Source organism: Drosophila willistoni (assembly GCF_018902025.1).
Source record: "Drosophila willistoni isolate 14030-0811.24 chromosome XR unlocalized genomic scaffold, UCI_dwil_1.1 Seg143, whole genome shotgun sequence".
NCBI lineage: Eukaryota > Metazoa > Arthropoda > Insecta > Diptera > Drosophilidae > Drosophila > Drosophila willistoni.
The window spans coordinates 1,173,841-1,188,219 of NW_025814056.1; the positions used below are offsets into that span (position 1 = coordinate 1,173,841).

General features: G+C 37.4%; 1 protein-coding gene across 1 annotated transcript; it reads right to left on the reverse strand.

Moving 5' to 3' along the window:
* Positions 1 to 7,511: 7,511 nt before the first annotated feature.
* Positions 7,512 to 9,510, reverse strand: LOC6646474 (E3 ubiquitin-protein ligase ariadne-1). The gene is made up of 2 exons (XM_023178090.2): positions 9,323 to 9,510; positions 7,512 to 9,245 (listed from the first exon to the last, which is right to left on the reverse strand). The coding sequence occupies exon 2, from the start codon at positions 9,175 to 9,177 to the stop codon at positions 7,552 to 7,554; it is 1,626 nt and encodes a 541-aa protein (XP_023033858.1). The 5' UTR covers positions 9,178 to 9,245; positions 9,323 to 9,510; the 3' UTR covers positions 7,512 to 7,551.
* Between the last annotated feature and the right edge of the window lie 4,869 nt (positions 9,511 to 14,379).

Here is a 14,379-nt window from a genome sequence, read left to right on the forward strand (position 1 = left end):
ATGGATGGGCCTTGCCTGTAAGAGGACGAAAATTATGCCTGCTGAAACAGCAAATGTAGCAAAATGTTGAGGTGGTTGCTTTGTTTGGCTTGCCTTACAATACATAAATCAATGCAAAATGCTGTTCAAATGTTATTGAACAATTTAATTTTAGCATTAAAACATTTTGTGTGTCTATAGACATTCAGACAGAGAGAGAGAGAGAGAGAGAGAGACAGATAGAGAGAGCAAAATACATGTAGAATGTTTTGCATTAATCGCATTGTCCGTCAATGTTTTAAAGGCATTTATGTAAAATTTCTCAGTGCACAATAAATAGCAAATATGCAATATGCATGCACTTTATTTGTTCATTCAGTCTCCACTCCCTATGGAACTTTCAACAAGAACTGTACACACACAATGCTTGCCATTTCCGTTTCCTGTTTGCACACACACACACACAGCGACATATCCTGTGCATAATGCGAATATCATTTACCGTGTCAATCACAACAGAACTGACCCACCCAGAACCCACAACCTAGACACAAGAATCAACATCATCAGCATCTGCTGGCCAACATTTTCAACCGTTGCAATGCAAATGGACAGACCTGAACTGGCCATCCTAGACCATCATTCGGGCATGAAATGTTTTGCGGTCATTTTAATATAAAATAATTAATTTCAACGTAAATATTTATAACAGCAAAAATATGCCGCATAATTGATTCGATTCGATTCGATTCGTTTCGTTTCGTTTACGAAACGATTCGATAGCATTTCACTCCTTCAATCTACTGTGGCGTTGATTTGTCCAATTGTCCAATCCCATTCATCTGTCCATTGTCAATTCAATCATTACAAATGAAATAAGCATAATGAAATACAATATAAATACATTAAATGCCTTCCCTCTCTCTCTGTCCCCCCTCTATCACGACTTTTACTCCACTTCATTTATCCTCTCTGACCTGTTCCCCGCCCTTGGCCACGTCTGGTCTTTGGTTTGGTCTGGTCGTGTCAGGTCGGTTGGGTTTGAGTTTTTTTGGTATTCAGTATTTTTTTGCTGTTTTTGTGGATATGTTGCAAACAAATTTTCAACTGCATTGAAATGATTTTATTGATGATTCTGTTTCTGATTTTGGTCCAACGCACAAAACTCTGAGACCCATTTTGCAATTAAAAGCTTTACACATTTCCAATCAATATATACAATACAGATATATATATATATATATATATTATATATATATATATACATGTATGAAATAATTAAATAAAATGTTGCTTAATTAAATTGGCACGACCTTTTTGTGCAGAAACAACAACAAAATATGAAAACAAAATTAATGCAGCTTCTCTTTTATGCACAATGATCATGATGAAGATGATGATGATGATGCAGCTGGATGATAAGCAGTCATAAAAATATGGAAGCACAAATAGCCAGTCCACAGTCAGAGTAATAGTTAGGAGTGAGAGTGAGAGTGATAGAGAGAGGACAGACTGCATTTGGTCTGAGGAATGCATTTAATTTGTATGATGAGCTTGTTATTTGTACCCTAACTGAGCAAAATGTTCATAGAGAATAAAGATCTCAAAATGTTTCAGACCAATTCAAAGATATTATGAATTCAAAGCGATTGATTCGATTTTAATTTAACAATAAAGTTGTTTTTTGAATACTCTATTAAAATAACTTGAATACTACAATTCAAAATCTTAGAATTCCAAAACAGAAGTCAATAAATCTTGTGAATATAAAAGAGTTTTAGGATCTAATATCTTTAGTTCAATTAAAATCTGAAAACATTTTCTAATAATGACAAAATTCGAAAAAAAAACTAATAAAACTAATTGGTAGACACTCAAAGATGATAAAACACAAACCAACTTTTTTTTACATTTCATTTACTGGCCAATTCTCATTGGCGAAGTGTATTTAGAATTCGGTTTTTGGCATTGAATCATGTCATCATTTTCACTTGTTTACAAATTGAGTTTCTTTCAGGCGCATCATAAAAATGTGACAGCTAGTTAATGTCAAAGCTGTTCTTCATATTGCTCCTGGCTGCTCTTCTCCTCCTCATCATAAACAAGCGGCCAGCCGACCAGCCAACCGACCGAGTGCCTTCAATTAAATTCAATTGATATATATTTATATACATATATATATATTGTTTTTTTGTGCCGCATAAAACGACGCCTGCGCGCGTGCCTCAATTTAGTTACGAGAAATAAGTAAGTGAGCAGCAGCAGCAGCAGCAACAACAAAACAAACCAAGGAGGAGGAGGCTCAAAAGCAGAAGAAGAGGAGGCCCAACTAAATGCACTTTGCAACACTCTGTGTGCAAACGATAGGCAAATGAGTCTGCGCATTAGAAACGTCGGAATTGAGGCACAACCAGAAGAAATTGTTAAAGTATGAGAAGAGGGAGGGGAGAAGGGAGTAGAAGGAGGAGCAGGAGGTCGAGGAGGAACCCGCTGTGCGCCAGCTGTCAGCATATCAACGCAATTTGTGCACTCACCAATAGACGGCGGCAAATTATGGCCAGCTAGATGCTCAGCGTCGGCGACTAAGCAAAGTGCCTCATAAATTCACGTCGCTGATGAAGTGATAGTGAAGGAGAGGAGCACAGGATGCAACTGCACTGCAATGAGCGCTACGGTGCTCGTGTCTGGAGATTGTTTATGGCATTAGCAAAATATGCTCAATGGCTCAACTAATGTGCCATAGATAAAATAAGAAATAACCAAAAGAAAGTACCTACAAATTGGCTTAGCAATTGAATACAAATTGCATTTCCTTCCCACAGCCACAGCCCAGAACTGACACACTTTCAGAGCCTCTATTTCACTGCCTGTCTCACTGATTGACCTTCATCATCTGTGTCTCAGACACCCATCCTAGATGCCATCCTTTTTGTGTTTTTTCTTTCTTTTTTGTTAAGTTTATTTCAGTTCAGTTCAAGGACAATGGCCCACAGGACTTGCGTAATTGAAAGTATGCAAGCAAGATTTAAAGTAAATTTTCTAGCAAAACCATCAAGTGCCATCGGCCAGCAAAAAATATGCCATAGTAATAATAATAATAATAAAAGTCTATATATATAACGGCCAGAAGCAGAGACGGGGAATCCGTTAAGACTCTGCCATAAGCACAAAAGCAAACCGTAGATAAAAAATTCAATAAGCTCACCCCGAAGAGCGAGAAACAAGACACTTGGCTGTGGGAGTCACAGGACCCTGACACGGACACAGGACACAAACGCGAACACGGCCACGGACAAGGATGCGGATGCGGATGAGGATGCGAATGCAAATGCTTGCTTGTTTGTTTGTGTGTCGGTTTTGGTAGGCGGCCAATAAATAAAATTAATACGAAGGCACTTGAGCCCAACTTGACCGTAGAAAAAGAGAAGTTGTAGTAGTTCTTCTCTAGGATGAGCTTATGTTTGTTTGTTGACTTGTTGAATGAAAAGACCAGAACAGAGCAGAGCAGAGCGAAGACCTGGGCCCAACTGTTGACTTCACTTGATATTGTGGGCAAATAAATAGCTTAAATTTTAAGCAAAACTTATTCCTAAATGCATGGATGATGGGACTGAAAGTATTTTTATTATTATTTTCCTTCTTTTTTTCCCAGCATTTGCAACATTCTTAGCTGTGCAATTTTTGTTTTTGGTCTTTTTTTTTTAATAAACCACAACAATTTCAATCCTCTCTCTCACACACACACATACACATACGCATAGCGTTGCTCTTCCCATCCATAAATTAATCAATTTTTGTCTAGTAAGCATCAATGGATCGAGAGAAAGAGAGAGAGGGAGACACGTTGCTGACCCCGCAATTGAACTGCCATAAGAAATCACTCTTCCAACTTGAAAGAAAAAGACAATTATTGAAGAAGTTGAAAAGAAGGGGGAGGGGGTGTAGTAGGGATGCTGCAACGCCCACTTTCAACACTTGCCGCAACACAATGGTGCGCAAATATTTACCAGCCAGCCAGCTCAGCTAGCTCAGGCCAAGACAAGAGCCAGCCTCAATTTGAAATCCAATAAAATTTAATTGGAAACTTCATCACGGGTGCGAAAATTCACACTAGCCGGGTTAGGCACCCAGGCACCTACCTACATAAATACATACATACATGGATAGATAGACAGGCACCCGGCACCCGGCGCACTTGGCACCCGGCACGACTTGGCTGCCGTTTGCCGTAAATCTAGTGGCCAAGGCTTTTTCGTGTGCACCTGGCGGCGTCACCGTCACCGTCACCGTCGCTGTCGTCGTCGACGTCAAAAAACGTTGTCGATGGTTGCCGCATCGCGATAAGGAAATATTTTTCATATGAAACTGCCGCACCACTCGCTTCAATCGCTCCACTCGCTACTCATGCGCACTTCTCCGCAATCTGTTCCGTTCCATTCCGTTACGTTATTGGCCATGGTTAGGCTGGGGCTGTATGGCTTATTTATGCTTTTCCTTTTGCCATGCCATATCTTTTACCATTGTCGACATTAATCGCTTTGTTGCGCCAAAAACTATAACATGAAATTGGATTGATTTATGTTATAATTAGAAAAACCAAAACACAAAAAAATAGAAAGAAAAAAAAACTAACAACAGCAACAGCAAAGCAAGAAAGAAAAACAAAGAAGCAAAGAAATGACATAGAGGGGGGAAAAATCACAATAATACAAATAATGAGAAAAGTCTACCTACAATCGAAATTACATATCTCGAATTGCATCTAAATTTCATTATAAATACATTATAATTTCTTATTGCTAAAAGTTTTGTATTCCAAGCATTGTAAAGCATTGGGCATTGATTTTAGAAATTTTTGTTTAATTCTGAACACATCAGAAAATTAATAACATTTTATTTCCCTTTCATAATATGATTTACAAATCGCAGCTCAGCACATCAAAGAAGATTCGGCTTTACAAGTCCATCCTAAGGCCCAAACGGACATCCAGCATCCAGCTGTCGGGTACAGCGTATCACTCCAACGTGGAAATACTACAAATATTCCACGTAGTTTAGTCGGTGCCCCCTTCCATGTCCGGAACTCTGATTTACACAGGGACTTATAAATCCTCTCAGTCCACAAGGAGGTTCTGAGATTCGGAGAATGGCCACCTCGGCAAACCCACCAATCAACCCGACCGCCTGGCAGCAGACCTGCCAAATGAAAACTATCCTCGCAGACTAAAAAGATTGCGTCCCCTGGATTTGCGTTTCAGGCCTGATCCTGACTGGTAGGGCTAGTCTCCTCGTTATCAGGACCCACCCGATGAACCCTTCTGCGGCTTTTGAGTGAAATTACACACTATACAGTGAAAACTGTGTAAATTTTGAACAATTTAATCAGCTTTAAATTTATACACAATAAAATAAATAAAGCAGTTCAAATAAATACTTTAGAACATGGTTCAAGTATATAAATTTATATTAATCAGTGAATAATTTTATGATGTTGCAAAGAAAAATTTAAGAAACGCTTTTGTTAACTTAGATATAGAAAAGGGCCTTACTTAGCCATTTACATTTTTCGGACGTGGCCTCAAAACGCTTTTAGTCTATTGTAGAGAAAATGTTGTCAAATCGTTTGTTTAAAATAGTAAAATTTGACTCTCTTTTGTAATTTGCATGCCTTACTAAATTAAGAGAGACCAATTACTGTCCATTTTTATCCAGGACAACAAAACTTTTGCCCTCTCTGCCCTGACTTGTATAAAAGGAAGCTAAAATCAAATTATTTACAGACTCATATGTGCAGCTAACTATATATTTTCCAACTTGATTAAAGATAACGATATCGATGTGAATTCTTTGAATTTCTCCTGCTTCATACGAATGACTTGCTGCTTTGGAGAAACTTGGAGTAGCCGCTTTTAGCAGTACAGTATTGACCAGTATGTGGTCTTAGGATTTTCCATTATAATTTGGGAACTCACTTCTTAAATAAAGAGGACACGCCTATGTTATGACTGATTTGATCAGCAACTGGACTGGTACATAATGGTCTGCAGTCTACAACTAAACATATTTTTGTATTCTTTACTTATATTTTTTAAATATACATACAAGCAGGCCCGGACTGGGACCCTGAGGGCCCACCGGGCATTCAATTTGAAGGTCCCCCTATACTACATGCTTGAAAAATTATGTCGAGGCGAATGAAAGGTACACATTTTTAGGTTTTACATCAAGTATGATCGCTTATGTGAATAAAACAAAAACGACTTCTTACAAACAAACAAACAATTTTATTTGCCTATCTTTTTTCAACAATGCACTTCTACGTAAGGCGTAATTTTACTAGATTTTAAATCATCAAATAGTCAAAAGTTTTCGAAGTAAATTGCTCTGTAAGTATAAGGCTTTAATAATGCGTTCATTTTCAATTTGATTCAAGTTTTTTTTTTTCAACTGCCATAAGCAAGAAAGTTTCTAAAATTTTGAAAACAATGTCTAAAGTTCCAGTAGCTTACAGGGCTTCTGAATTCCAGGGGCCCCAGCGTCCATCAGTTAATGACCTTTAAAAAATGATTCGTACTGAGAACCTAGTTTGAAGGGCCCCTAGTGGCTAACTGGTATATTGCTACATTCAACTTCGGCTTTTCAAGAAAATTTTTCTATACTTCATTCGTTTTAAAGGGCCCCAGTCTTTACCAGTCTTACAGAGCCTGTGAACCACAGGGGCCCCAGCCCACATCGATTTATTATGGTAAAAAATGATTCTTACTGGGAACCTCATACGAAGGGCCCTAGTGATTAAAAACTGCTACTCTACTAAATGAAATTTCATCAAAAGGGGCCCCCTACCTTAAGGGCCCACCGGGCATTTGAGACAGTTAACATTTTTTCGGGTGGACCGGGAAATAAGGTGGTTGCTGAAAAGTTTTGACTAAGTCTTTTGTTAGAAGGCTACTTTTGTTAGCTCTTTTTAATTATTTTCGCTCCCTTTGTTTTAGTTTAGATCCTTTTGAAGATCGAAAAAAAATGGTTCCACAGAATGTTTCCTATAGGCAACACAGACGTTAATACTAGTTTGCACTGAGCATCATTACCCATAATTTATGAATTTAGGATTCCAAAAAATGAAAGTCCTTTAGTTTTATTGTTTTTTGGGTTTTTAGCTTTTTTTAATACTTTTTATATTCCTTTTTTTTTTGGTTTTTTGTTAACTTGTTTTTCGTCTGCTATTGCATATCCACATTTAATACGTTTTGAATTTTGATGGCTCTGGCAGGTCGGATGGGCAAGTGATCTGCCAGAGAGGATAACAAAAAGCTGTGTGTTAACTCCAGGTAAAATATTATTAAAAGTCTTCAGTGGAATGGTTTACGAATTTCTTTTCTTTTTTTTTGTTTTGTTTTGTGTTTTTTTGTTGTTTTTGTTTTGTTGATGAAGAACTAGAGTATAAGTCTGATCTGGAGCTTGAACGATATGTGGAGTGGTGGATCTTCTGTTGGATATGTATTACAGTGAATTCTTATGTAGTTTAATTCATCTGGTATATATATATATATATATATATTGACATAGGTGTATTTAGGTAGATGTTGGTATAATCAGATCGTCGACAAATTCCCACCATTCTTTCTCATAACCCTCACGCACATGAAGTAGCAGAACAGATCGTCGTTTCTGGCAATATTGCGTTAGATCTAAAACTTTCTTTTTAATCTCATATAGATTCTTAACGGTTATTTCCCGTTCAAGGCATTCGGATATCTTTTCGGTGGCCACTTCCATATCCCGTTGATTATCCTCAAATATAATTTTCTGATTATTATTACCCAAATAGAAGGCGAATACATAGCTGTACATAAGAGTGCCACGGCATTCGCATAAAACATCGACAGCGTCTTGCAAAAATTGCACATTAATCCAACTCATTTCCTCTTGTATTTCATTCATTTTGGCCCTCACATTGGCATACAGTTTTTGCTCCAAGCGCATGCTACGCTGATGATTCATATAACGATTGTAATAGTGCAGATATCGGGCCATCGATGAACGATACTGCTGCTGTGCCAATCTGGCCTGCTTGGCATCCTCCTCGTCGAAGCGATTGCAACTGTACCAGGATGAACCGTGCGGCTCCCATGAGCCCAGGCATACCCAGCAAAAGTCATAACGGCAGGTGGGATTCTTACAGACCATATGATTGCAGCCGCCATCCTTTTCAATAGTCACATTGCACTTGGGGCACTCTTTCGTATGCTGTGCAAGCCAATTCGATGTTTCCGAGTCCTCTTGACATTTCCTTTGCCATTTCTTCAGCCAGCTACAACTGGCCGGTTCGTGCCAATTTTCACCACATTCAAAGCAAAACTGATGACCGCATTTACAAAGAACTCCCCTTGCCTCGGCATAGTTTACCTTGATGGCGTGACTACAATTTGGCGCTGGACACCAACGCATCAGCACATTACATTCAACAAATGTGTTTGTTATCAATTGCTGATATCGTTCCACAACCTTTACATCATCAGCCAACTGTAGAAATGATACATAATCTACCAAAATGTCACAATCGGATTCCGGGCAGGATATACTGTGGGCCAAACCTTCGCTGCATGTCTTATTGGCCAAATATTGTTTCCAGCAACCAGTACAGAAACAATGACCACATGCCAAGCCCGTTAGCTGACGGTATGGGCAAAAGCATATGCCACAGATATGCTCTTGCTCCTCCTCAACCTCCTCATCTTCATCGTCGTCTTCATCGTCATCCTCCGATTTTGTCTTCTGAGATTGCCTTACACTTGTTGTTGTTGTCGATGCTGATGTTGTTGCGGCAAATGGATTCACTATATGGGCTCGCTTAAAGAACTCCTGGGGACTGCTCTCAAAATAATTCTCAAATAAGGTGTCCTTATCCCATTTATAATGATTTAATATTATTCTGGTGATTTGCGGCGATAAATTGAGCACAGTATTGACCTCATCAATGATATTCCTTTGATGCTGGACAATCTGATCAACCGAGAGAACTTTGTAGACAAAATCATCATTCTCCATTACACGCTTTGGCCTCTCTTGCAATAAAATTTCCGTGCATATATCCTCATCACTGTCAACATATGATATACATGATGATGGACTATGACTGTGAATGGAACGATGCGAGTCGCCATGATCCTGATCAGAAAACTCATCGTCAGAGTCCATTCTATATATTTCTAATATACAGACATACAGGTGGAGGCCAACGGCCGGGGTTTCCAATGATTATTTAGCTGATGAACGAGATTGTGTTATGTATTGTTGTTGAAAACGAAAAACAAAATAAATAATATAAAAACAAAATTCTTACAATTTAAACGGCAACTGCAACATTTGCTCCTTCGTTAAGGTTTTGAACACAAAAACAGAGATTGACAATTCAATATTTTATTACAACACAGTTCGATAAAAAGAAAAGGAAAAAAACTTTTTCAAATGTTAACAACGTTCGGTGTAATGAAATGTTGTGTGTTCTTCGTATTTCTACTGAAGACTGAAATAATTCCAATAACAGTTTTAGAATTTTGTCATTTTTGCAGTATTTATTGACATTTATTTCCATGTTAATTCAGATAATTCTTAATCAAGTGTTAGTTAATGCATCTATTGAATTGTATTGTAATAGTCGTCCAACTTAGCAATATTTAACAGAAACTTCAGTTAGATAAACAAATAAAAACTTTTAAATTAACATACTTAACCTTACAGACATGCTTAAAATCCTTTCCTAGTTCATTGTTAAGGTCACAATTGACACATTAACCAAAATTTGGTTCCTTTTCAACAACTTCAAAGCCAAAGTTTGTGATGTAAGAAGATTGCATAAGTTGTGATGTTGCGAGTGGGTAAACGCAGTCCAATTTTGTCTGCTATAATAAGCTGGATTACTAGAAATATGTTTTAAGTAACGTTTTTTTCCGGATTGTATCAATTTTTAAGCATTTTGTTTCACAAATCAAATAGTTTATGTATTTGAAAAACGTTTTTCCTGTTTTCAAGTTAATACTCTCTTTGGTCAATAAATACTTTTTACGATTTAATTTCATGGCAACTGCCAAACTGTGATCAAAAAGTTTAACCACTATCGATGTTGTCGATGTTGTTTTCGATACATTGATATTTTGCATTTTTGACAACGACTATCGATGTTTGACAATGACAATTGAATTTTTCCGTGAGGATATGGATACTTTTCTTTTGTAAACCGCAACCCCATGCAGGTCGGAAAGGATTTTCAGCAAGGCTATTCAAATAATTGAGAAGCCTTCGACTTCAAACCGTACGTTGTCGCCAAAATAATGTTTTTTAACAAAAATGAAAAACAATGCATTTTATTTTTTATAAGATCTTACTAAAATCAATCGTTAAAAAAATATATATATTTAAAAGACTTTAAAAAAGTATTCGAGATGATACTACAAACAAATAATGATTAAAAAAAGAATTGTTCCTAATATTAAGATTAAGACTTTGAGGTCCTTAATTTAAGAACTGTTATTTGAAGAGCTAACAGATATAAATATAAATGTAATATAATTCTGATAGGAGTAAGTAAGATTTTGCACAGAATTTTCAAAAAAAGAATTTGGCAAAATATATCAAAAAATTCGAAATCAAAATACGAGTATTTAATGGCTACAAAACAAGGAATTCCTGAATTTCCAATTCTGAATTGAGCACTTTGTATGTACGAAAGTGTGTGTGTGTTTGTATCTAAAATGAAAATGCATTTTAGGCTTACTGTAAAAAGCGCCTAAAAGCTTTTTGGGATATATGTACATATGTATTATTGGGTTTGCACTGCCATATAACCCCTTCATCGTATGCCACATGGAACACACAGAACAAAGCAATGTCTCAAGTGGCAAGGGTAAGGCAAAAATAAAAAATAAAACAGAAATACCTAAAAAAAATCGCAAAAAACACATACGAAATGAAAGTGAACGAGCAGCAGCGCACAAGGATAATAGCAAACACACAGAGTCATGAAGAGGAGATAGAGGGAGGGAGGGAGAGAGCGAAACTATGGTACGGATAATGAGTGTGCATAATGCATACATATGCAGCGGGCCCAGGATTCTGAATCCAGAAACCGAAAAGCGAATTCAGTGGAGAAGAAGCCCAGCCCAGCCTCTAGAATCCTCCTCCTTCTGCTCCTCTTTTTCCTCCACCTTCTTTCATTGAAAACGACGAAGAACGAATGGATTCAATCTGCCGTGTGGTGTTGTGTATGGTGCAGATACATATACAACTACACTTTTTTCTCTCTGTGTGTGTGTGTGAAAGCTGCTTGCTTTTATTTTATATGATTTTTTTTAAATTTTTTTTTTGCTGTATTTTCGTGGTTTTTGTTTTCGTATAAAACAAAAGCCGACAACCCGCCAAAACCAGAAGCATGAGCAGCAGCAGCAGCAGTTGCAAAGCGCACAGAAATAAAGGAAAAAGAAGTAAGAAAAAAATACCGAACGGCATTTCAAATAAAAATGCAAAGTCGCCAAAAAGCAGCCGCACAACCACAAATCCCTTTCATCAGCATCAGCAGTGTGCCTGAACCCTTCCCTACCTACAGAGACCGAAAGGGCCCAGAGCACTGCTCCTGCTGCTGCTGCTGCTCTCTGTCGCAGCTTCTTTTCAAGTCGTAGCCAAATTACAAGAAATCCTTTCGTGCGCGTGAATGCTTTGCCAAGGAAATACGGGAAAAGGAAATAACTTGACCATTTGCAGAAATAATCGACAAAGACATGGAGAGGGGGAAAGTAAAAGAGGCAGACAAAAACAAGGAAAAAGAACACAACAAATGGCAAAGGTTTGAAGTGTGGGCGTGGCATGTGAGTGGGAGAAAATTTTAAGAATTTCTCCTTGCCAATGTAAATGAGGACGATGCGCCACTTGTTGGCCACGACTTTTTATCATTGACAATCGCTGCACACACAACACACACACACACACACACATGTAGATGATGATGGTCAGCTGCGATGGCCCTCTGACATGACCATGCCATGACCAAAGCCATAGCCACAGCCACAGCCAAAGCCAATGCCTGTCTCTGGCCACTGCCTGCATTTGGTCAATAACGATGACGATGACGATGATGATGATGATGCCAGTGGGCTGATAGGCCAACTTGAAATCGCATTTTTCTGCGCCTACTTTGGCTCGTAACTATTTGCGGTAAATTTTCTTGAGAAATTTTCTTTTCAGCTGCCAAAGGCGGATACAAAAACTAACTTACATTTTCCCCACCTCCAACTCCACCCACACCCCCTACTATCAATTGGCACACATGTGGCTACTCATCCACTCGCAGACATGGTCATTTTTGTTTTTTTTTTTTTTTGTTTTTGAGAAAGGATGTTCGCTTGAATTTCATGTAAATTAGCTAGGTAATTACAAGCTTTATATCAACGAAGAACGGATGTATGCTGATCGTGGCGATAAATGCGCCACATCGCATTATAATTATCAAGTATTGTGTGTATTTGTTGTGTGTGTGTGCCGGTGTGTGTGTGTTCGAAAAGCAAAATTAGCTGGAAATCAACGAGCATGAAGCGCCGACATCGCCACAGTTGAAGAAAATCAACGCTTGGAACTAATTTGATTTTGATGCGACTAGCGAAATGATATAGAAAATACACACAGATACACATAGAGACAGACAGACAATCATAATACAACAAAAAGTATATATGTATGTATACATACATATGTATGTGTGTATGTATATGTAACTGTGACTTAGTTTTCAGCTTCAGTCGTACTTCTCCCCACCGTTATGAGTTATGGGCATTAACGGTTCCAAATAAACCAACAAACGAACAAATGAATTGATATTATGACCTTGACGTTGTCGGCATCGTCATCATCATCTTCATCATTTTCAAACTGGCGCTCTAACAGTAGCATTAGCGCCAGAGCATATAATTAAATAAAATTAATTTCATTTAGAATTCTGGCAGAGATTTATGATACAACGTATAAAGAACAGAGTACATACATATTCCACATATTCCATTTTAATTTCGTTTTGGTTTTATTTTATTTTTGTTCAAGTCTAGACTTTAATAACGTCTTAAATGCTAAAATGCTAAAGATCCATCCATCAACTACTTTGGGGAGACAAAAAAGAAAACAAATTTATACATTTTATTTATGTTTTATTCTTCACTCACACACACACATACATATACATACGTTCTCGTATATTCCCATCGGCAATTGTCATCGGTTTTTTTTTTGCCTTTGCCAAAAGTCAAATTATGGCCAAAAATTCACTTTGATATAAGCTGCAACCCCGGCAGGCAAATAGCAAAAAAGGAACCCATCACCCCTTGAAAATTTCAATCAAATGCTAACCAACCCAAGAAAACATGAATAAGAAAGGAAAATCAATGTGACAGACAAAACCAAACCAACAAAAAAAAGAATGAACTTGTTTTCTTTTTTTTGCTTGGTGTGAAGAAAAGTGAAAGTGTTCCTTTTGGAGAAAGCGAGATAGAAAAAAGCAACCCCCAACACACAAAAAAGAAGAAACACACCATCCCCAAACATTAAAAATCCAACCACCCCATCTACCCATCAACCCACACACATATCACATCACATCACATATGATGCCATATACATACATAAGTATGTACATATGTATGTCTTTATCTGTATCGCTGTCTCTGTCTGTCTCATGCGAAGCACACCCTCTCACCCTCCGCTCCATGATTCACTGGTTTTTTCCTCCATCTTTTTGGGGCTGCATTGGCGGTCTTTTTGCCTTTGAAATTGTAGCATTTCCGCCATCTTGAAGGTGTATGGGTATGAGAGTCTTTCTCTGTTGGCAGCCTAAGAAAGTGCGTTAAGCGGAGGAAAAACTATGCCACTTCAAAAGGCCAAAACGCAGTTTTTCGTATGAAAAGGCAAATCGGTTTGACTGCAGCTTAGTTTTTATTCTTCTTCTTATTCTTCCTCACTGTTTATTCTTCTTCATACCCAGTGGGCACACAAGATGAAAGGGTATATATGGACACAATGGAACTTATTTTTTATTTAAAATATTTTATATTTCATTTATTTGAATCTTCAACAAAATCTTCAGAATTTAGCATACTCTACAAATTACACATCTTTGCACATATCAAATAAATTCACATTTTATCTAATTTAACTAAAAATCCATTGGATTCTATTATTGTTATATTATATTATATTATAGTTCACTAGGGTTTTACGTATCAGTAAAATATATTCACATTTTATATAAAATAGATAAAAATCTATTAGAATCCATTAAAGTGGATTAATTATTTTCTACGATTTAGATTATATTAAAATCCTGAATCGCTCTAGCAAAGAATCATACCAAATGTTTTGAAA